The sequence below is a fragment of the Ascaphus truei genome, chromosome 21 (assembly GCF_040206685.1).
Source record: "Ascaphus truei isolate aAscTru1 chromosome 21, aAscTru1.hap1, whole genome shotgun sequence".
NCBI classification, from domain to species: domain Eukaryota; kingdom Metazoa; phylum Chordata; class Amphibia; order Anura; family Ascaphidae; genus Ascaphus; species Ascaphus truei.
Genome location: NC_134503.1, coordinates 21,873,373 through 21,896,120, shown reverse-complemented (window position 1 = coordinate 21,896,120; position 22,748 = coordinate 21,873,373). Strand labels below are relative to the sequence as shown.

General features: G+C 49.9%; 2 protein-coding genes across 6 annotated transcripts in view; one reads left to right on the top strand and one right to left on the bottom strand.

The window, feature by feature from the left end:
- Positions 1-1,666, bottom strand: part of RBM18 (RNA binding motif protein 18) — a 25,332-nt gene extending 23,666 nt beyond the window's left edge. For both annotated transcript variants that reach the window (XM_075579337.1, XM_075579338.1), the window contains exon 1: positions 1,566-1,666. The gene's annotated coding sequence lies outside the window, so the exon portion shown is untranslated. The remainder of the gene's footprint in view (positions 1-1,565) is intronic.
- Positions 1,443-21,719, top strand: MRRF (mitochondrial ribosome recycling factor). 4 transcript variants are annotated; one of them, XR_012789650.1, is made up of 7 exons: positions 1,443-1,705; positions 16,538-16,735; positions 17,281-17,436; positions 18,255-18,373; positions 19,338-19,429; positions 20,299-20,551; positions 21,208-21,719. XR_012789650.1 is itself a non-coding variant. In XM_075579333.1 (7 exons), the coding sequence occupies exons 2-7, from the start codon at positions 16,558-16,560 to the stop codon at positions 21,283-21,285; spliced, it is 783 nt and encodes a 260-aa protein (XP_075435448.1). In that variant the 5' UTR covers positions 1,449-1,705; positions 16,538-16,557; the 3' UTR covers positions 21,286-21,719. The 4 variants fall into 4 exon arrangements, 3 of the variants coding, with proteins under 3 accessions (XP_075435448.1, XP_075435449.1, XP_075435451.1); XM_075579333.1 differs by having other exon boundaries at positions 1,449-1,705; positions 20,299-20,458; XM_075579334.1 differs by lacking the exon at positions 1,443-1,705 and adding an exon at positions 7,857-8,047 and having other exon boundaries at positions 20,299-20,458.
- Positions 21,720-22,748: the final 1,029 nt, after the last annotated feature.

The following is a 22,748-nucleotide window of genomic DNA, read 5'->3' as shown; positions in this document are numbered from 1 at the left end:
CTCCTTCTGTACTCCTCCCTCTCCCTCCATACCCACCTCTTCCCTTCTCTCTCCCGCTCCTTCTCTCTCCCCCCCATCTACCTCCCTTCTCCCCCTCCTCTCTATCCCCCTTCTCTATCGCCCATTCTCTCCCTCCTCCTTCCCCCCCCCCCATCTCCTCCCCTCCCACCACCATCTCTCCCCCCCTTCTCTCTCCCCCCTTCCTCTCTCCCCCCTTTCTCCCTCCTCTCTATCCCCCTCCTCTCTATCCCTCCTCTCTATCCCCCTCCTCTCTCCCTCTATACCCCTTCTCTCCCCCTCCTCATCCATCCGCCCTTCTCCCTACCTCTCCTTCCACCCACCTCCTCCTCCTCTCCCCCCATCCCCCATTCTCTCTTCTCCCCCATTCTCTCTTCTCCCCCATTTCCTCCTCCATCCCACCTTCTCTCTCCCCCTCCATCCCCCCTTCTCTCTATCCCTCTTCTCCCCCATTTCCTCCTCCATCCCCCCTTCTCTCTCCTCCTCCATCCCCCCTTCTCTCCCCTCCTCCATCCCCCTTTCTCTCCCCTCCTCCATCCCCCTTCTCTCCCCTCCTCCATCCCCCCTTCTCTCCCCTCCTCCATCCCCCCTTCTCTCCCCTCCTCCATCCCCCCTTCTCTCCCCTCCTCCATCCCCCTTCTCTCCCTCCTCTCTTTCCTTCTCCCCCTTCTCTCTCTTCCCCCCATCTCCTCCTCCCTTTTTCTATGCCCCCTTCTCTCCTTATCCATCCGCCCTTCTCCCTACCTCTCCTTCCCCCCCACCACCTCCTCCTCCTCCTCTCTCTCTCCCCCTCCATCCCCTTTCCCCCTCTCTCCCCTCCCTCCACTTCTCCCCATCTTCTCCTCCATTCCCTTCTCCTCCCCCCATCTCCTCCTCTCTCCCTCTATGCCCCCTTCTCTCACCCTCCATCCCCTTTCCCCCTCCCTCCATCTCCATGCCCCCTTCTCCCTCCACTCCTCTCTATTCAACCTTCTCTCTCCATCCCCTTCTATCCCCCTCCACCCCTTCTCTCTTTCCTTCTCCCCATCTCCTCAACCATCCGCCCTTCTCCCTACCTCTCCTTCCCACCACCTCCTCCCTCTCTCTATGCCCCCTTCTCTCGCCCTCATCCCCTTCTCTCTTTCCTTCTCCCCATCTTCTCCTCCATTCCCCCTTCTACTCCTCTCCCTCTATGCCCCTTCTCTCACCCTCCATCCCCTTTCCCCCTCCCTCCATCTCCTTTCCCCCTCCCTCCATCTCCATGCCCCCTTCTCCCTCCACTCCTCTCCCTTCCCCCTTCTCTCTCCCTCCCTTCTATCTCCCATCTCCTCCCCCACTCTCTCTCCTTCTCCTCCCCCCCATCTCCCAACTTTCTCTATCTTTCCCCCTTCTCCTCCCCCATCTCCTCCTCCTCTACCCCCTTCTCCCCCATCTATTCACTCTCCCTCTCCCCCTTCTATTCACTCTCTCTCCCCCTTCTATTCATTCTCTCTCCCCATCGCATCTTCCCCTCCACTTCTCTCTCCCTCCTTTCCTCCCGGTATATTTACACATATATGTCCCGTTACCGGAGAGTCTCCGCTGGGTTCCGGTCGCCGGATCATCCTCCTATCCCCCCCACAGGCGCCGACGTCATTTAACAGGGACTTGTGACGTCACTCGCCAGCGGGCGCTCACTGATGACGACAATCTGAGGAGCTGCACAGAGGTGTGTGTGTGTGTGTGTGTGTGTGTGTGTGTGTGTGTGTGTGTGTGTGTGTGTGTGTGTGTGTGTGTGTGTGTGTGTGTGTGTGTGTGTGTGTGTGTGTGTGTGTGTGTGTGTGTTTTTACAGGGATATTGTGTGTGTGTTTTTTACAGGCATATTGTGTGTGTGTGTGTGTGTGTGTGTGTTTTACAGGGATATTGTCTGTGTGTGTGTGTGTGTGTGTGTGTGTGTGTTTTACAGGGATATTGTGTGTGTGTATGTGTTTTACAGGGATATTGTGTGTGTGTGTGTGTGTGTGTGTTTTACTAGGGATATTGTGTGTGTGTGTGTGTGTGTGTGTTTTACTAGGGATATTGTGTGTGTGTGTGTGTGTGTGTGTGTGTTTTACAGGGATATTGTGTGTGTGTGTGTGTTTTTTACAGGGATATTGTGTGTGTGTGTGTGTGTGTGTGTTTTACAGGGATATTGTGTGTGTATGTGTTTTACAGGGATATTGTGTGTGTGTGTTTTACTAGGGATATTGTGTGTGTGTGTGTGTGTGTGTTTTTTACTAGGGATATTGTGTGTGTGTGTGTGTGTGTGTGTGTGTTTTACAGGGATATTGTGTGTGTGTGTGTGTGTGTGTGTTTTACAGGGATATTGTGTGTGTGTGTGTTGTCTTACAGGGATATTGTGTGTGTGTGTGTGTGTGTGTGTGTGTGTGTGTGTGTGTGTGTGTTTTACAGGGATATTGTGTGTGTGTGTTTTACAGGGATATTGTTTATTTATTTATAAAATATTTTACCAGGAAGTAATACATTGAGAGTTACCTCTCGTTTTCAAGTATGTCCTGGGCACAGAGAAAAACAAATAATACATGGTTACAAGTACAGTTACATAAATGAACAGGGTATACATTATATACAAGACATTGCGTGCACAGTTAAAGAAAATATATATTATGAGCGTATGAAACAGTTACAGACCAGATTAAAGTGTGAGACAGCCTTAAATTTGAAAGAACTTCAGCTGGTGGTGGATATGAGAGTCTCTGATAGGTTGTTCCAGTTTTGGGGTGCACGGAAGGAGAAGGAGGAACGTCCGAATACTTTGTTGAGCCTTGGGACCATGAATAGTCTTTTGGAGTCTGATCTCAGGTGATAAGTGCTGGATGTGGTAGGGGTGAGGAGCTTGTTCAGGTAGGCGGGTAGCTTGCCCAGAAAGTATTTGAGGGTGAGACAGGAAAAGTGAACTTTGCGCCTAGACTCTAGTGATGACCAATCTAGTTCTTTGAGCATTTCACAGTGATGTGTGTTGTAGTTGCATTGGAGAACAAAACGACAAATTGAATTGTAGAGGGTGTCAAGTTTGCTAAGGTGGGTTTGAGTAGCCGAGCCATATACTATGTCTCCATAGTCAATAATTGGCATTAGCATCTGCTGTGCGATACGCTTTCTGACCAGGAGACTTAGGGAGGATTTGTTCCTGTAAAGTACCCCTAGTTTGGCATAGGTCTTGGTTGTCAGGGTATCAATGTGCATCCCGAATGTTAAGTGGGAGTCAAACCATAAGCCCAGGTATTTAAAACTAGTGACAGGTGTTAGGGTGGTGTTAGCGTTGGTTCTAATCAGGAGCTCAGTCACTGGAAGCTTTACAAATTTAGTCTTGGTACCAAATACCATTGTTACAGTCTTGTCAGTGTTTAAAACAGTTTGTTTTGGGAAATCCAGTTTTCGAGTCTCAAAAAGTCAGACTGAAGTATGTGTTGAAGGTCAGAGAGGCTATGGCTGTGTGCATATAGGATTGTGTCATCTGCATACATGTGTATTGAGGCTTCCTTACAAGCTGTGGGAAGATCAGTAATGAACACTGAGAAGAGTAGGGCCCCAGAACAGAGCCTTGCGGGACACCACAGGTGATATCCAGGGAGTTGGAGTTAGAGCCTGAGATGGACACATGTTTGGATCTTCCTGATAGGTAGGACTGAAACCAGTTTAAAGCATGTTTCCCTATTCCAGAGCTCTGGAGTTTGTTAAGCAGGATAACATGATCAACTGTGTCAAAAGCCTTTGCAAAATCTAGGAATACTGCACCAGTGAGTTGTCCCCGTTCCATTCCACACTGGATTTCATTGCAAACTTTTAGCAGGGTAGCAAACTTTTAGCAGAGTGTTTGGGACGAAACCCAGACTGGAATTGGCTAGGGAAATTTGTCTTGGTGTAGAAATCGCTTAATTGGGAGTGGACACATTTTCCCATGACTTTGGATAGAATTGGGAGAAGTGAGATTGGCCTGTAGTTTGAGACAGTGTTTTTGTCCCCACTTTTGAAGATTGGGACAACTCTGGCAGTTTTCCAGGTCTTAGGGATATGGCCATCAGATAGGATAGAGTTGACTATGGAAGCAATTGGTTTGGCAATGGCTGGGGCACCAAGTCGTAGGAACCTAGATTGTAGTAAGTCGAGTCCACATTGGCTGCTTAGTTTTAGTTTGAGGAGCGCTTGTGTAATCTCCTCTTCAGATACTGGGCTAAATTGAAAATTGTGGGCAGTGTTGGGAGGGGGTGGGACTGTAGGGATACTCCCAGGATGAGATTCATGTTTGGGGTTTGTGCTGCGTTTCGCTAATAAGTTAGTGGCACACCCCACAAAGTAATCATTGAATGCATTTGCAATGTCAGTGGGGTTTGTCAGAGTAATATCCCCCTTAGTGATATTACTTGGTTGTTGATGGTTAGGAGGCTGGAATATATTGTTGATAACCTTCCAGAAGTTAGCTGGGTTTGATGTATTTTGGTGGAGATTGTCAGAGTAATATTGTGCTTTTGCATGCCTTGTTTGCCTTGTGCACATGTTCCGCATGCATCTGTAGTGATTGAGATCCTTGGTAGTGCCAGTTACTTTGTAGCTTTTCCACAAGGCATCCCTGAACTGGTAGAGTGCTATAAGGTCAGGTGTAACTCATGGAAGGTGGGCCCCCCGTACCCTTATTTTGCGTAGTGGAGCATGGGTATCGCAGAGTTTTAAGAACTCGGATTGGAAATAGTCGAGCGCAGAATCGGGGTCGGGAATTAAATCGATTCTGTGCCATGGGCAGTTGGTAAGGTCATCCAGAAACTGTTGTGGGTTAAAGTTTTTAAATGTTCTAGTGAGGAGAACTTTAGGGCTTGAATGGGGCGGTTTAATTTTCCTTACACAGTACACTATTGCATGGTCACTGAAAATGTCAGGAAGGATGCCAGAGGATTGGATTCTGCTGGGGTTTGAGGAGAGAATCCAGTCTAGCAAGGAATGGTTATGCGATTTCAGGTTTATCCGTGTGGGTTGGGAAATGAGTTGTGATAGGTTAAGTGACTTGAGTTGTATCTGGATTTTGTGGTTTTTAGGGTCAAGCCAATTGAAGTTGAAATCCCCTAGAACTATCAGCTCACTCTTCTCATTCAGAGAGGAAATGGAGCCAAGAAATTGGGTGATATCAGTCAAGGATTTTAGGGGCGCGGTAGATGCCAGCAAGCAAGATGGGCTTAGAAAAGGGGAGGCAGATTTTGCCAACTAGAGTTTCAAAAGAGGGTGGACTTGGTGGGCAATTTAACAGTGTAAATTGTAAGGTGTCTGCAATATAAAATAACACCCCTCCTCCTCTCTTTGACCTATCTCTCCTAAAAATGGAGTATCCCTGAATGGCGATATTTGCATCAGGGGTTTTAGGGGATAGCCATGTTTCTGTAAGAACAATGGCTTTGGGTTTATGCATAAGGCACCATGCCCTTAGTTCGTCCAGTTTGGGCAACAGGCTCCGGATGTTTATATGGGCGACAGATAGGCCTTTTTGGAATTTAAAGGTGGAATTCTCAGGGGCATGGGACAGAGCTGAAATGGGAGGACCTGGGTTAGTTTCAATATCACCTGCTAAAGAAAGTAATAGTATGAGTAGAAATTTGGGTAGTTGTTTGCAAGTTGTAAATTTGTGGTGTTTTCCATTAGAGTGAGCAGTGGTTGGTGTGCTGGTTTTTAGAGTTCTCCACCAACATTCAGTAGATAGTGCAAGGCTTTTGAGAAGTCCAGGGTTTATGTTGATGTTGGGTGTGGGCCAGGATGGAGGAGTTTGTAGTGGATAGAGGGAGTAACATCTCCATGAGGACAGGAGAAAGAAAAAAGTTAAAATACATAGCAGGTTCATGATGCCCGAGGTAGGCAGTGCTGCAAGGAGCTGTTGTGAGCAGAGTGAGTGTGAGCAGACTAACAGCAGGTGTGTGCCTGTTCCTTGTCAAATGTTTAGCTGTATTGCAATGCTAGAGTCAGTTCAGGGTTTCAGTGTATTGTGCAGTCAGTTTTGGGAGAGACTGCAGTAAATAAGTTGTAAAGGGGTGGGGGGTTGAAATAGGCAGGTTAGCAAGCATGGGATCATATTGTGATCTGAATAGCTTACCGTTTGTTGTCATGAGTAAAAGAGTTTGCAGTAGATCCAGTCCCCAGTCACCTCTAGTCAAACTGTAGTCTAACTGTATTTATCACTTAAAAACCTCACTTTAAATGCCTCACTGTCTAATGCCTAATGCAGTGCAGTGTGTGTGTGTGTGTGTGTGTGTGTGTGTGTGTGTGTGTGTGTTTTTCAGGGATATTGTGTGTGTGTTTTTCAGGGATATTGTGTGTGTGTTTTACAGGGATATTGTGTGTGTGTGTTTTACAGGGATATTGTGTGTGGGTGTGTGTGTTTTACAGGGATATTGTGTGGGTGTGTTTTACAGGGATATTGTGTGGGTGTGTGTGTTTTACAGGGATATTGTGTGTGTATGTGTGTGTGTGTGTGTGATACAGGGATATTGTGTGTGTGTGTGTGGGTGTTTGATACTGGATAGTGTGTGTGTGTGTGTGTGTGTGTGTGTGTGTGTGTGTGTGTGTGTGTGTGTGTGTGTGTGTGTGTGTGTAATACAGGGATATAATGTAATATAGTGTGTGTTATACAAGGATATAATGTATTATTGTGTTTGTTACAGGGATATAATGTAATATAGTGAGTGTTATACAGGGATATAGTGTGTGTGATACAGGGATATAATGTCATAGTGCGTTATACAGGGATAAAGTATGTGTGAGTGATGCAAGGATATAATGTAATATAGTGTGTGTTATACAAGGATAACATGTAATATTGTGTGTGTGTGTGTGTGTGTGTGAATGAGAGATACAGGGATATTGTGTGTGTTATACAGGGATCTAATGTAATATAGTGTGTGTGTGTGTTATACAGGGATATAATGTAATGCATAACATGGGTGATACAGGGATATGTAACGTTATATATAACACGTGGGAGACAGGGATATAACGTTATATATAGCACGTGGGATACAGGGATATAACGATATATATAACACGTGGGATACAGGGATACAGCAGCGGCAGCTCTTATTCGAGCAAATGCCGCTGGCTGAATGAGGCTGGGAAGCGGGTAGCCGCGGCGCGTGGCGGCGCACTGTGACGTCACGGTCACAAGCGCGCCCGGCTTCCCCGGCTTCCCCAGGCTTCCCCGACACCCCTGGAGTTCAAATCTAGGTAAGCGGGGGTGCGGGGAAGCAGAGGGGCAGAGTAGAAGCCGGGTTCGGGGTGTCTTTGGGGGGGTAATTGCGCGCGATGTGGAGGGGGGGTGCGTGGGGGAAACGCGGCGGCGCGCGTTTCTGACTGGCGGCAGCTGGGGTAGATCCCGGCATGCCGCCGGCATTTACTCGAATAAAAGATGTCGCTACTGTATAACCAATATATAACACGTGGGAGACATGGATATAACGTTATATATAACACGTGGGATACAGGGATATAACGTTATATATAACACGTGGGATACAAGGATATGTAACGTTATAACACGTGGGATACAGGGATATAACGTTATATATAACACGTGGGATACAAGGATATGTAACGTTATAACACGTGGGATACAGGGATATAACGTTATATATAACACGTGGGATACAGGGATATAACAAACAAAATTCTGAAACTTTTTTTTACCAGGAAGTAATACATTTTGAGTTACCTCTCGTTTTCATGTGTGTCCTGGGCATAGAGTTATGATAACAATACATAGTTACTTTAAACAGGGTTGTACATTATATTTATATACTTTTCATGAACAGTTAAAGATAATACATTTTATGTGCGAATGTAACAGTTACAGACCAGATTAAAATGTGAGACATCTGAAGTCTTCTAGTGGTGGATGTGAGAGTCTCTGGTAGACTGTTCCAGATGTGGGGTGCACGGTAAGAGAAGGAGCAGCGGCCGGATACTTTGTTGAACCTTGGGACCATGAACAGTCTTTTGGAGTCAGATATCGGGTGATAAGAGCTGCGTGTGGTAGGGGTGAGGAGCTTGCTCAGATAGATGTGTACAGTAGCTTCTCCAGAAAGTATTTGAAGGCAAGACAGGAAAAATGTACCTTGCGCCTGGATTCAAGTCACCCACCCAGGCAGTCAGTCAGTCAGTCTGGGGTTGGGCCGGGTGGTGTAGTATGGGGTTGGGCCGGGGGGTTTAGTATGGGCCTGGGCCGGGGGGGGGGGGGGGGTGTTAAGTATGGGCCTAAGGGGTAAAGTACAGTATGGGACTAAAATGAATTACAGTACCTCTCTTCAACCAGTCCGTGGTGGGGGCCTTCGATCGATCAGCGAGGGGGCTTTCAACCAGCCCAGAGGGGGGCTTTAAACCGGCCCGCAGGGGGGCCTTCAACTGTCCCGCGCTTCAACCGGCCGGGTGGGAGGGGGCCTTCAATTGCCAGACGGTGGGACTGGTTTCGGAGGGGAGATGGAAGGCAGGTGGGTGGGTGGGTGACTGACTGCCTGGGTGGGTGATGGGTAGGTGGGTGGGTGACTGACTGCCTGGGTGGGTGACTGACTGCCTGGGTGGGTGACTGACTGCCTGGGTGGGTGACTGACTGCCTGGCTGGGTGACTGACTGCCTGGCTGGGTGACTGACTGCCTGGCTGGGTGACTGACTGCCTGGCTGGGTGACTGACTGCCTGGCTGGGTGACTGACTGCCTGGCTGGGTGACTGACTGCCTGGCTGGGTGACTGACTGCCTGGCTGGGTGACTGACTGCCTGGCTGGGTGACTGACTGCCTGGCTGGGTGACTGACTGCCTGGCTGGGTGACTGACTGCCTGGCTGGGTGACTGACTGACTGCCTGGCTGGGTGACTGACTGACTGCCTGGCTGGGTGACTGACTGACTGCCTGGCTGGGTGACTGGCTGCCTGGCTGGGTGACTGGCTGCCTGGCTGGGTGACTGACTGGCTGCCTGGCTGACTGGCTGCCTGGCTGACTGGCTGCCTGGCTGACTGACTAGGCTGGATGACTGACTGCCTGGCTGGGTGACTGGCTGCCTGGCTGACTGACTGACTGGCTGCCTGGCTGACTGGCTGCCTGGCTGACTGGCTGCCTGGCTGACTGACTAGGCTGGATGACTGACTGCCTGGCTGGGTGACTGACTGACTGCCTGGGTGACTGACTGACTGCCTGGCTGGGTGACTGACTGACTGCCTGGCTGGGTGACTGACTGCCTGGCTGACTGACTGACTGCCTGGGTGGGTGACTGACTGCCTGGGTGACTGACTGACTGCCTGGGTGGCTGGCTGACTGACTGCCTGGGTGGCTGGCTGACTGACTGCCTGGGTGACTGACTGACTGACTGACTGTCTGGGTGACTGACTAACTGACTGACTGCCTGGGTGGGTGAATGACTGCTTGGGTGGGTGGGTGACTGACTGCCTGGGTGGGTGACTGACTGACTGCCTGGGTGGGTGGGTGGCTGACTGACTGCCTGGGTGGGTGGGTGGCTGACTGACTGCCTGGGTGGCTGACTGACTGCCTGGGTGTCTGACTGACTGCCTGGGTGTCTGACTGACTGCTTGGGTGTCTGACTGACTGCCTGGGTGTCTGACTGCCTGGGTGTCTGACTGACTGCCTGGGTGTCTGACTGCCTGGGTGTCTGACTGCCTGGGTGTCTGACTGACTGCCTGGGTGTCTGACTGACTGCCTGGGAGGCTGACTGACTGCCTGGGAGGCTGACTGACTGCCTGGGAGGCTGACTGACTGCCTGGGAGGCTGACTGACTGCCTGGGTGGCTGACTGACTGCCTGGGTGGCTGACTGACTGCCTGGGTGGCTGACTGACTGCCTGGGTGGCTGACTGCCTGGGTGGCTGACTGCCTGGGTGGCTGACTGCCTGGGTGGCTGACTTACTGACTGACTGCCTGGGTGGGTGACTGACTGACTGACTGCCTGGGTGGGTGACTGACTGACTGACTGCCTGGGTGGGTGACTGACTGACTGACTGCCTGGGTGGGTGACTGACTGACTGACTGCCTGGGTGGGTGACTGACTGACTGACTGCCTGGGTGGGTGACTGACTGACTGCCTGGGTGGGTGACTGACTGACTGCCTGGGTGGGTGACTGACTGACTGCCTGGGTGGGTGACTGACTGACTGCCTGGGTGGGTGACTGACTGACTGCCTGGGTGGGTGGGTGACTGACTGACTGCCTGGGTGGGTGGGTGACTAACTGACTGCCTGGGTGGGTGGGTGACTAACTGACTGCCTGGGTGGGTGGGTGACTAACTGACATCCTGGGTGGGTGACTGACTGACTGACTGCCTGGGTGGGTGACTGACTGACTGCCTGGGTGGCTGACTGACTGACTGCCTGGGTGGCTGACTGACTGACTGCCTGGGTGGCTGACTGACTGACTGACTGCCTGGGTGGCTGACTGACTGACTGCCTGGGTGGCTGACTGACTGCCTGGGTGGCTGACTGACTGACTGCCTGGGTGGCTGACTGACTGCCTGGGTGGGTGACTGACTGACTGCCTGGGTGGGTGACTGACTGACTGCCTGGGTGGGTGACTGACTGACTGCCTGGGTGGGTGGGTGACTGACTGACTGCCTGGGTGGGTGGGTGACTAACTGACTGCCTGGGTGGGTGGGTGACTAACTGACTGCCTGGGTGGGTGGGTGACTAACTGACATCCTGGGTGGGTGACTGACTGACTGACTGCCTGGGTGGGTGACTGACTGACTGCCTGGGTGGCTGACTGACTGACTGCCTGGGTGGCTGACTGACTGACTGCCTGGGTGGCTGACTGACTGACTGACTGCCTGGGTGGCTGACTGACTGACTGCCTGGGTGGCTGACTGACTGCCTGGGTGGCTGACTGACTGACTGACTGACTGCCTGGGTGGGTGACTGACTGACTGCCCTTGACTAACTGACTGCCTGGGTGGCTGACTGACTGACTGCCTGGGTGGCTGACTGACTGACTGCCTGGGTGGGTGACTGACTGCCTGGGTGGGTGACTGACTGACTGACTGCCTGGGTGGGTGACTGACTGACTGACTGCCTGGGTGGGTGACTGACTGCCTGGCTGGGTGACTGACTGACTGCCTGGGTGGGTGGCTGACTGACTGCCTGGGTGGTTGACTGACTGACTGCCTGGGTGGGTGACTGCCTGGGTGGCTGACTGACTGACTGCCTTGGTGGGTGGGTGACTGACTGCCTTGGTGGGTGGGTGACTGACTGCCTGTGTGGGTGACTGACTGCCTGGGTGGGTGGGTGACTGACTGGCTGGGTGGGTGGGTGACTGACTGCCTGAGTGGGTGGGTGACTGACTGCCTGGGTGGGTGACTGACTGACTGCCTTGGTGGGTGACTGACTGCCTGGGTGGCTGACTGACTGACTGCCTGGGTGGCTCACTGACTGACTGCCTGGGTGGCTGACTGACTGACTGACTGCCTGGGTGGCTGACTGCCTGGGTGGCTGACTGACTGACTGCCTGGGTGGGTGACTGACTGACACTGCCTGGGTGGGTGACTGACTGACTGCCTGGGTGGGTGACTGACTGCCTGGGTGGGTGGGTGACTGACTGCCTGGGTGGGTGACTGACTGCCTGGGTGGGTGGGTGACTGACTGCCCTGACTGACTGCCTGGGTGGGTGACTGACTGACTGCCTTGGTGGGTGACTGACTGCCTGGGTGGCTGACTGACTGACTGCCTGGGTGGCTGACTGACTGACTGCCTGGGTGGCTGACTGCCTGGGTGGCTGACTGACTGCCTGGGTGGCTGACTGCCTGGGTGGCTGACTGACTGACTGCCTGGGTGGCTGACTGACTGACTGCCTGGGTGGGTGACTGACTGACACTGCCTGGGTGGGTGACTGACTGACTGCCTGGGTGGGTGACTTACTGACTGACTGCCTGGGTGGGTGGGTGACTGACTGTCTGGGTGGGTGACTGACTGCCTGGCTGGGTGACTGACTGACTGCCTGGCTGGGTGACTGACTGACTGCCTGGGTGGGTGGCTGACTGACTGCCTGGGTGGGTGACTGACTGACTGCCTGGGTGGCTGACTGCCTGGGTGGCTGACTGACTGACTGCCTTGGTGGGTGGGGGACTGACTGCCTTGGTGGGTGGGTGACTGACTGCCTTGGTGGGTGGGTGACTGACTGCCTGGGTGGGTGACTGACTGCCTGGGTGGGTGACTGACTGCCTGGGTGGGTGACTGACTGCCTGGGTGGGTGACTGACTGCCTGGGTGGGTGACTGACTGCCTGGGTGGGTGACTGACTGCCTGGGTGGGTGGGTGACTGACTGCCTGAGTGGGTGGGTGACTGACTGCCTGGGTGGGTGACTGACTGACTGCCTTGGTGGGTGACTGACTGCCTGGGTGGCTGACTGACTGACTGCCTGGGTGGCTCACTGACTGACTGCCTGGGTGGCTGACTGACTGCCTGGCTGGGTGGGTGACTGACTGACTGACTGCCTGGGTGGGTGACTGACTGACACTGCCTGGGTGGGTGATTGACTGACTGCCTGGGTGGGTGACTGACTGCCTGGGTGGGTGACTGACTGACTGACTGCCTGGGTGGGTGGGTGACTAACTGACTGCCTGGGTGGGTGACTGACTGACTGCCTGGGTGGGTGGGTGACTAACTGACTGCCTGGGTGGGTGGGTGACTAACTGACTGCCTGGGTGGGTGGGTGGGTGGGTGACTAACTGACAGCCTGGGTGGCTGACTGACTGACATCCTGGGTGGCTGACTGACTGACTGCCTGGGTGGCTGACTGACTGACTGCCTGGGTGGGTGACTGACTGACTGCCTGGGTGGGTGACTGACTGACTGACTGGGTGGGTGACTGACTGCCTGGGTGGGTGACTGACTGCCTGGGTGGGTGACTGACTGCCTGGGTGGGTGACTGACTGCCTGGGTGGGTGACTAACTGACTGCCTGGGTGGGTGGGTGACTAACTGACATCCTGGGTGGCTGACTGACTGACTGCCTGGGTGGGTGACTGACTGACTGACTGGGTGGGTGACTGACTGACTGCCTGGGTGGCTGACTGACTGCCTGGGTGGCTGACTGACTGACTGCCTGGGTGGCTGACTGACTGATTGCCTGGGTGGCTGACTGACTGACTGCCTGGGTGGCTGACTGACTGACTGCCTGGGTGGCTGACTGACTGACTGCCTGGGTGGCTGACTGACTGACTGCCTGGGTGGCTGACTGACTGACTGCCTGGGTGGCTGACTGACTGACTGCCTGGGTGGCTGACTGACTGACTGCCTGGGTGGCTGACTGACTGACTGACTGACTGCCTGGGTGGCTGACTGACTGACTGCCTGGGTGGGTGACTGACTGCCTGGGTGGGTGACTGACTGACTGACTGACTGCCTGGGTGGGTGACTGACTGACTGTCTGGGTGACTGACTGCCTGGCTGGGTGACTGACTGACTGCCTGGGTGGGTGGCTGACTGACTGCCTGGCTGGGTGACTGACTGACTGCCTGGGTGGGTGACTGCCTGGGTGGGTGACTGACTGACTGCCTGGGTGGGTGGGTGACTGACTGACTGCCAGGGTGGGTGGATGACTGACTGCCTGGGTGGGTGACTGCATTGACTGCCTGGGTGGGTGACTGCATTGACTGCCTGGGTGGGTGACTGACGGACTGCCTGGGTGGGTGACTGACTGCCTAGATGGGTTGTGTGACTGCCATGACTGACTGGGTGGGTGTAACGGATGCTCACTACAAACAAGGCTTAAACCGCGGGGCTGAGGTGGGGATGTATATAACCGCCGCTCCACAACCATGGGGCCAGGTCCGGATTGCAGAATCAGGGTTGTGTAGCCGGGTCAGGGTAGGAGAGTTTAGGTTCGTCGTGGTTCGGGGTTGGAGAGAGAAGAGTGGTCCAGGAGATGAGAGCAGGTGTCCAGAAGCGAGCCGAGCTCCAGGGATAGAGAAGGGCGAAGTCCAGGTACGAGCAGGGTCACAACAACGGGTCAGGCAAGAACTCTGGATGCAGTGAGCACGGCACATAAACAACAGTTTATGCTCAGCAACAAGCAGAGGGCGGATTGAGTATTAGAAGGGGCAGGAGCCAATGGAAAGGCAGCAGGGGGAGTGGTCTCAGACGTAAGCTGAGAGCCGATAGAAGTTAGCTAATTGAGAGTCAGGTGTGACACAGCTGAGGGCAGTCCTGATATTAGCCGCGTGCACACGTGGGAGGAGCGTGGCGTTGGGCGAGCGCATCACCACCAGGTTTGATCGCGCTGATGACGTCACGGGAGCGAGTCTTCATGAGTTTCCTCTTGCTGCAGCGTGCGTGCGCAGACGGGTCCGCACGCGTCCCTGGGTTGGTTGCGTGACGCATCCGAGGGGCGGAGCTTAGCCGCGGACCTGACAGTGGGTGGGTGGGTGGGTGACTGACCTTGACCGGGTGGGTGCTGCTTCCCTGTCCGCCAGACGCTTCAGAGGAAGTTTTTCTTCTATTTTTTTTGCCTCGCTTCCCCCCTGCCCCCGATCCCCGTGGCTGCTGCCTGGGGCGGGAGGTAGGCTCGGGTGAGTGGCCGCGTACCGAAACAAGCGAGAGCCAAGTGATCATGGCCGTACACATTGACATTCATTGAACTCAATGCGCCAAGCGCGCTCTGCGGCAGCGTGGACGCAGCCTCAGAGAGAAGAATCGCTGTGCAACAGCTCACTGATTCCGGCCATTAGGTGGAGCTGCAGAGCTCGCTTCGCTTCTCTACTGTGTGTGTGTATATATGTGTATGTATATGTATACAAGGCAGACTTTTAACCACTGCCTTTATTTACTTTGCTTATTGTAAGTGTCCGTGATCTATCAGCACATATTATTATTAAAATACAGTATTATGCTATGGGAGCCGCGCTGTCTTCTTTTCGTATATATATATATATATATATATATATATACGAAAAGAAGACAGCGCGGCTCCCATAGCATAATACTGTATTTTAATAATAATATGTGCTGATAGATCACGGACACTTACAATAAGCAAAGTAAATAAAGGCAGTGGTTAAAAGTCTTTAACATCACCCGTTGGAGCCTCCGTTTGTCGATATCGTATGCTAGGTCCAACACACTCCTGCTGTGGATACCAGGAAGGTGCGTGCGCACTCAGTCTCCTCCTGGTGATCAAATACCGCGAGAGTTGGCGACCATAGATACCACTGGATGCGGACACAGCAGACAAGCTCCCTGCACCGATCCACTGGAATATAATGGAACGGATAGGCTCCAACGTGGTGGATGGATGAATAAAGTGCTCCGAATAAAAATATATATTTAAAAGTCCAATACTAGCTCCTGGACTTTTAAATATATATTTTTATTCGGAGCACTTTATTCATCCATCCACCACTTTGGAGCCTGTCCGTTCCATTATATTCCAGTGGATTTACTTTGCTTATTGGAAGTGTCCGTGATCCAGTGGATTTACCTTTATTTACTTTGCTTATTGTAAGTGTCCGTGATCTATCAGCACATATTATTATTAAAATACAGTATTATGCTATGGGAGCCTCGCTGTCTTCTTTTCGTTTTATAGATCAAGAGGAAGGTGGTTTTTCCTGAGGACCGGCAACGACACCCAGCAGTTGATTACAGACATTTTTATTTTATATACATTTTTTTTCTTTTTGGGGCTCGTTTCTCCTACCTTCTCCCTCCCCTTTTTTTCCCTTCCCCCTTGTCCTTGTTGTTTTGTTTTTAGCAGCACTAATACTCACCAATTATCTATTGTTTCTATCTGGTTAAACAACAATATTATATTTGTAATAATAATAATATGTGCTTGTATAGCGCTGCTAGTTATACGCTGCGCGTTACAGAGACATTTTGCAGGCACAGGTCCCTGCCCTGTAGAGCTTACAATCTATGTTTTTGGTGGCTGAGGCACAGGGAGATAAAGTGACTTGCCCAAGGTCACAAGGAGCCGACACCGGGAATTGAACCAGGTTCCCCTGCTTCAGACTCTCAGTGCCAGTCAGTGTCTTTACTCACTGAGCCACTCCCTCTCTAATTATATGTTTGTCTGGTATCCTAGTTAGCGCAGCAGTTTTTTCTTCCATATATATACATAATGAAAATATTCCTGTATGCTCATTTGCATGTCTCAGGCTTTGCCTATAGTGCCGCCTTGTTAAAGGGCTGTCACGTGACGCGACGGCCCTTGAAAAATCGAATTTTGCAGGTGGCGGGTTTTCGCTCCGTCGCTTGCCGGCGTCACGTGCACTATAAGCGCACGCGGTGGCAATGCTTTTGTTTTTGGCCGAATTCGCATCGCCGGCACTTTAAGCATGGCCTTAGACAGGTCTGCAACCCCGTCTTTCACCATTATCACCCAGCACACAGCACTTCCACTGCAGCAAGGGATTCTGGGAAATGACATGCAAATGGGCACACAAGAAGTGACACACAACCCCACATCTCCAGGGATTGGTCACATTGAGACAGACCTGTCATGTTCCTTTTGAGGATCGTAACGCGTTCAATTTCTCTCCCAGTACACAGACAGATCGCAGCCATGGCAGTAAGGTACCTGCGTCAATTCCAGCATGTGCTCTGCAAATCCCCCTTACTGCAAATGAGACCACCTGTAGAAGCAGATCCCAAGTCCGCAGGGCTGTTACTCAGCGCCCTCCGGCTGCGTGCGCATCACCAGACGCTGCTGGCCAGGCATCTCGCTACCAAGAAAAGCAAAGGTAAAGTAACCCAGCGCTTGGGTTATCATTTCTCCTGCTCTCCCGGTTTATGTTCAGCTGGCGGCTGCATTATTACATGGCAGAAAGCGCTGGCCAGACTGAGCGTGATTGCAGTGTGGGGGGGGGGTTCTCCTTCATACTAACACATGAGGTCATGACGGATGAGAGGCGGTGAGCAGGAATGCTAGCGGAGTGCACCAATGTTGGGAACCTCCAAACTGCATCACTAAATCTAAACACTGCTGCATGCCGTTCCATGCAAAATAACTGGGATAGGCCACTACTCCGATCCATTTTATTAGAGAGAGGGAGAGGTTAGAGAGGGGGGGGGGGGGGAGGATTTACATGATAAATGTGGTTCCAGTCACTTAGTAATACTATGTTTTCTTTATGAAGTGACAGCACATTTCTAATGCCCCACGTATCTCTTTAACGTCTGTTCTATATCTGTCACGTGAGGATAAGAGGCAATTATGTGGGCCTTGATTGTAATGAAACAAAGTAACACAAATCCAGCAGCTACAAATGATTCTTTTTACCCTCAGCCAAAAGTAAAGGACAAACTCCAACCAGGCTAAATATCAACTCTGCCTTAGTGGAGGACATCGTCAACTTGGGCGAGGTGAAGGCGGAAATGCAGAACGTGATGGACAATCTTAAAGAAGATTTTAATAAAAACCTAAATATCAGAACGTCGCCAGGTGAGTCCCTTCTTTCACAAGCGCTGCACTTTCTCAATGTCGCGCGTGTGTTGTAATCCCGCGCAGGGTTGTGGGACGGGAGAGAGCGCGTCTCCAGAGGTACCTCCTTGTAAGTGTGCGCACGTAAATTGGTGTAGAGTGGGGAACAGCTGAACTGGAAACCTTCTATTCAGTAACGAAGAGGATTAAAACATAACATTTATTCAGCTATACAAATAAAAGAATTGGTCCACAGAAATGATTAAAATCGTTACAATGTATTTGTAATCTCTGATCATGTAAGCGATCTGCTACTAAGCTCCTACCTGCAAAGTGCAGCGAACATCTCCCATTAGTAGGTTTGATGCTGGTTGGGATTCATATTCATGGACAAGTGTTGCCATTTTATATCGTTTTGTAATATCAGAAGCATTTTTGTCCCATGTTCTCTTGGATAACATCTTTTCCTGTGCAGTTCTGGAGTAGTATTTTGGAAGCGAGGAGGACAGATACACACTATATGGAAGGAATGAGTTCTCATTTGTTGAGCTCAAACCCCTTTTAAGAGAAGACACTTTGCCCAGAGGATGGGTATATTGCGATAATCGCACATGCTTCAGCGCCTGCTCTGTGTCACGCACGTTGTGTCCTCGGCCAGCCAGCTCTTTAGCGGTCTCTGTATAAAATGAGGCAGGGAGACGGTGACTATTCAGATCTCACTGACCGAAGTGGGATATATTGATGGTCCACATTCCGTATCTCTTAACATAATACGGTTACATATGTATACGCTTGTTTCTCATCGTTCTTGATAAGTGCTAATCTCATTTGTCTTCAAGGAGCTTTTGACCATATCACGGTGACCACAAAAGATGGAAAATTCCCATTAAATCAGCTGGGACAAATATCTCTGAAATCCCCCCAGCTCTTCCTCATTAATATGGCCAGCTTTCCGGAGGTATGTACTTTTCTGCTGGGTTTGCTATCCAAATGAGGTTTGTTTACATTAGAAAAGCGGTGTCTGAAGGTGGATGTGATCACGATTTACAAAACTATGCAAGGTTCACACACAACTTTCCAGGAAGCTTGTCATCCGAAGGACGCTAGAAAAGACACCCGGGTCGTCCCTTGACATTGGAGGACGGAGGATTTCACCAGCTGCACAGGAAAGGTTTCTATACTACAAGACCAGTGGCAATGTGGGATTTACTACCGATGGCAGACACAAAATATATTTATTTTTAGATCTTCAGTGTAAGGCTTCTGTCCGATCCATGTCGGGTTTTGCTGCCAGTTCAGGTTTTCCAGACTGCCTGCCCTTTCTGCTCAAACTGGCCATTTTGGTTACTGGCAGCCTGCTACTTAAGGCTGCAGTTCCTGGTGGGAGTCGCCGAGCAAAGTTCTGTTTGCTGCAGCTCCGTTTGATCTTCTCCGTCACGCATTACCCTTTCGCCTGTTTGGAATCCCTGTTCCTGACCCCGGACCGTGACCCCGACCTCGCTGCCTTCCGCCTGCCATGACCTTTTGCCTGTCACCTGGACTCTGCACCACTGCCGCCAGCCCTGACCCCTGCCTGATAACCGAATATGAATACTCTTACAGGACTCTGTCCCAGGGCTCTGGTCGGTTATTCTGCATCCCTACCTCAGCCCTGGGGGTCCGCCTCCTGATTAGAGACGAGCACCGTCACATTCAGATCTTTATGCTCCTAGTTTGTCATTTACTGGAGTCCATGTGATGAGAGGGCGTGTTGCAAGGTTTTGGGAAAAGAAAGTTCTGAGAGCTATTTTGGCCACTGAGGCTGGTTTATTATATCCTCAACCAATGAGGCTGCTTCACCCCCAAATCATGTAATAGGATCTGAGCTTTGCAGAATGGAGGGTTCTCATTGGCTAATCTCACTGCTGTTTTGTTCATTGTAGAGTGCAGCTGCAGCGATGAAAGCATTAAGAGAAAGTCACATGAACCTTAATCCAGAATTAGATGGGACAATACTGCGTGTGCCAGTCCCTCAGTAAGTAATTCTAAAATAACACTGTGTTGGTCTGAGGAAACTGAGAACTAAAGTTACCAACCCCAGTTTTAGGTTTATATCAGGTCTTTGCAGGAGCTGGGTGGGAGGGTGTACGGTGTCTGTCTGTATGGGTGGGTGTACGGTATCTGTGGGTGGGTCTCTCTCTGTGGGTATCTTTGCCATAGGGGTGTGTTTGTAGGTATGGGTTTCTCTGTCTCGTGTGCGCTTATACTGCAGGGGTACCATATAAATACAACGTGCTGTGGAGGATTTCTGTTAACTCCTTTGATTTGAGTGGTGATTAAATGGTGTATATTATGATCTTTATCATATGTCCACTTTCCTCCAGAAAGACCCTGTTTCAGTAGAAATCTCCGGGCTAGAGAGATCCAGTGACTGCATTGTACTCCCATTTGTTAAAGCTTGCAATTGTGTGCTAATTAGATGATCTGTGGAGGGAAATCGCTGATCTACTAAATGCGTATATGTTCTGGTGTGTAAATATGGATGCAGTAGGAGTGCTGATAAATTCCTTCTGGGAGATATCATTCCTAACTTTATAGACAACGGCTCTCCATTCCATGTCTCACAATTGTGTGTTTATATATAAATGTGTATTTTCTCTCAGGACAGACTTGAAACAAAAAATGTTAGAACCGTAAATTGGATTTAAAGAGAATGAGAAGAATAATTTTTGCAGAAGGCGATGTACAGCAGGTGTATCATCCTTCATGGCACTTTGTTAAAATTAAGAAAATGTTTAGTAAATTAGAATTCACGTCACCCCGTTCTACAACTAGTTTTCTGTTTGTATCTTATAGATTCACATTGGTATTTAAAAGGCCACTAACCCTCCTCGCTCATTTCAGGGTAACACGGGAGCACAGAGAGAACTTGGCAAAGCTCGCAAAACAACTGGCAAACCAGGCCAAGGATTCTCTGCGAAGGGTCCGTACGGGGGCGGTGCTGGAGGTCAAGAAGTCCAAGAGCGTGGTGTCCGAGGACACCATAAAACTGGTAGAGAAGCAGGTAATCTTCCGTGAATGATAACGGTGACGGCAACAGCAGACTGAATAAATGGAAATGGCACGCCTGTGATCTTGCTGCATCGTGGTATGAAACGTAAGAAAAGCGGGCTCTGTAGAAATATAATCCCCACACGGGCGAGATCCGATTCTGAGGGTTCAAGCGCCATCTGTAGAAAAGTACAACCAATAAATAGCATGAAAGAAACACAGGGATGATACAAATGTTCTCACAAATCTACATAGGGGCTTACTCCAAAGTAACCATTTGGGCCGGGCCGTTTCTGTATGGAAAAAAACATTGACATAAGTAAGAGCTTGTCGTTCCAAAATCACTTTGGCCAGCCACTTCAGAATATATAGAACTGTACACTTCGAGCCTACAAAACTGCTGGGATTGGACTCCTAGTGAAGAAGGGATATTGTAGTTTCAGTATTTCCATCTGATATCTGTAGGACGTGTGTAACGCTGCCAACATAACGTTTGGAACGCTGATACATTAAGATTCGTATTTATTTTGAAAATTGATTCCAGTTTGAAAAGATATTTTCAATTTGTGCAATGTGTATTTTAGCTCTTATTTACTTTTTCAGGCTCATAACCAGCTTTGGTTACGTATTTATTTCCGTTGGACATTTTTTAAAGGTACATTTGTTCACTTGACTGAGCAGTTGGAGTGCAGCACGAGGCTGCCCGTGATCAGCATTTGTAGGTGGCTCCAGAATAAGTGTCCTTGTATTGCTCTGTTACAGATCCAGCAAATGGCGGACGACATGGTGGCAGAAATGGACAAACAGTTGGCCGCAAAGACAAAAGAGCTTTTGAATTAGGAAATCTCAGAAAAGCTGAATTGGACATTAAGTGGGTTCTGTATCAAGTCCAGTAAATGACACTCAGATGTCCTTAATTATGACGCAGTGACGAATTTTCCAGCACTTGGCTTTTTCTATTATTTGAGGCCAGCAGCAGTCACACAATACACCTATGGAGTGATGTATATGTGCATCTTGAGCCATTGTTTCTTCTTCCACGTGATCTTGTGTAAATTTGCCGGCTCTTTCTGTGCACCCTGATCCAGTGTTAACTACTATTCAAGTCTCTGGGGGTTCAGGACCCAGTCCCGCACATCGGAGCTTAATGATTCCCAACAATACATCCATCATATTGTAACAGACCAGAAACTGACGCACACAGAAACGCCCCTCTGTGTCACGCCGCATATTGCAGGAATTCTACTAGTGACACAATAAAATATTGAAAGAAAGTTAATGTCATTTTGTTTTACATTTAAAACGTTTCATTTATAACAGAAGTCCTTTATACCATTGTGGAAAGCGTAAATAAAAAACACAGTCTGAGGTTATTTTGAAACAGAATAACACGTGAATTTATTCAAGTCAAGTGCACAACGGAGACAGCTTCAAAACAAAAGCTCTCTAAATAATAACACGATATGCCATATTTTTATACCCTAAATTCTAAAGCTCCACCCCTTTATGGGGGGGCTTGCACGTCACTAAACATTACCTCATTTTGTAATACATAACAATATTAAAGTTGATGTCATTTTGTAATACATAATAATATTGTATAACTACCTGTCAGCTAGAAACCATTCTGGGGTTAAATGGAATGTGCCTATTCTGTCGCCTAGCAATATGTTATGAGAATAAATTCTACTGCAAGAATCTAAACTTGTCTCATGGGTTCTCATAACTTTTAGCCTGTTTACACTTTCAATTTGAAGCTGATTGGATGAGGAAGAGTCAATAAATTAAGCTAGGAGCGAAAAAATTCCATACCTCTGCTTCACACATTTGTTTATACAGAAATGAAACACAGAAATTAGACTCCCAAAGACAAGACAAAATGGCGGATTGAAATATTCACACAAAATGGCTTCATCCTAAATGCTGTTATGTTGTTATGCCAGACCCCCTAATGTCTCAACTTCGTCACCATAGTGATAAAAGTATTTTAGGAACGTTTGGTGCCCGGCTATTCTTACAATAATCCGCAGCTGGGTATTATTCCAGATGTAATAACACTGGACGGTTCCCTTTGGTCAGGCTGATTTTCTTTCAAACTTTTGCTCCTCTTCCCACCTCCGCCGTGAGCCTGTTCCATGCATCTATTACTGCTTCAGTGAAAAATAACCAACACTTCCTGAATCTGTTTTACTTTTAATATCAATTATTTGACTGTTCTCTTTTAATCCTAATCTTATTGCCCTGTTCTGTTTCCATTCTACCCTTGTGGGGTGCACCTTTTCTCCAGCAGGCGTTGTATATGT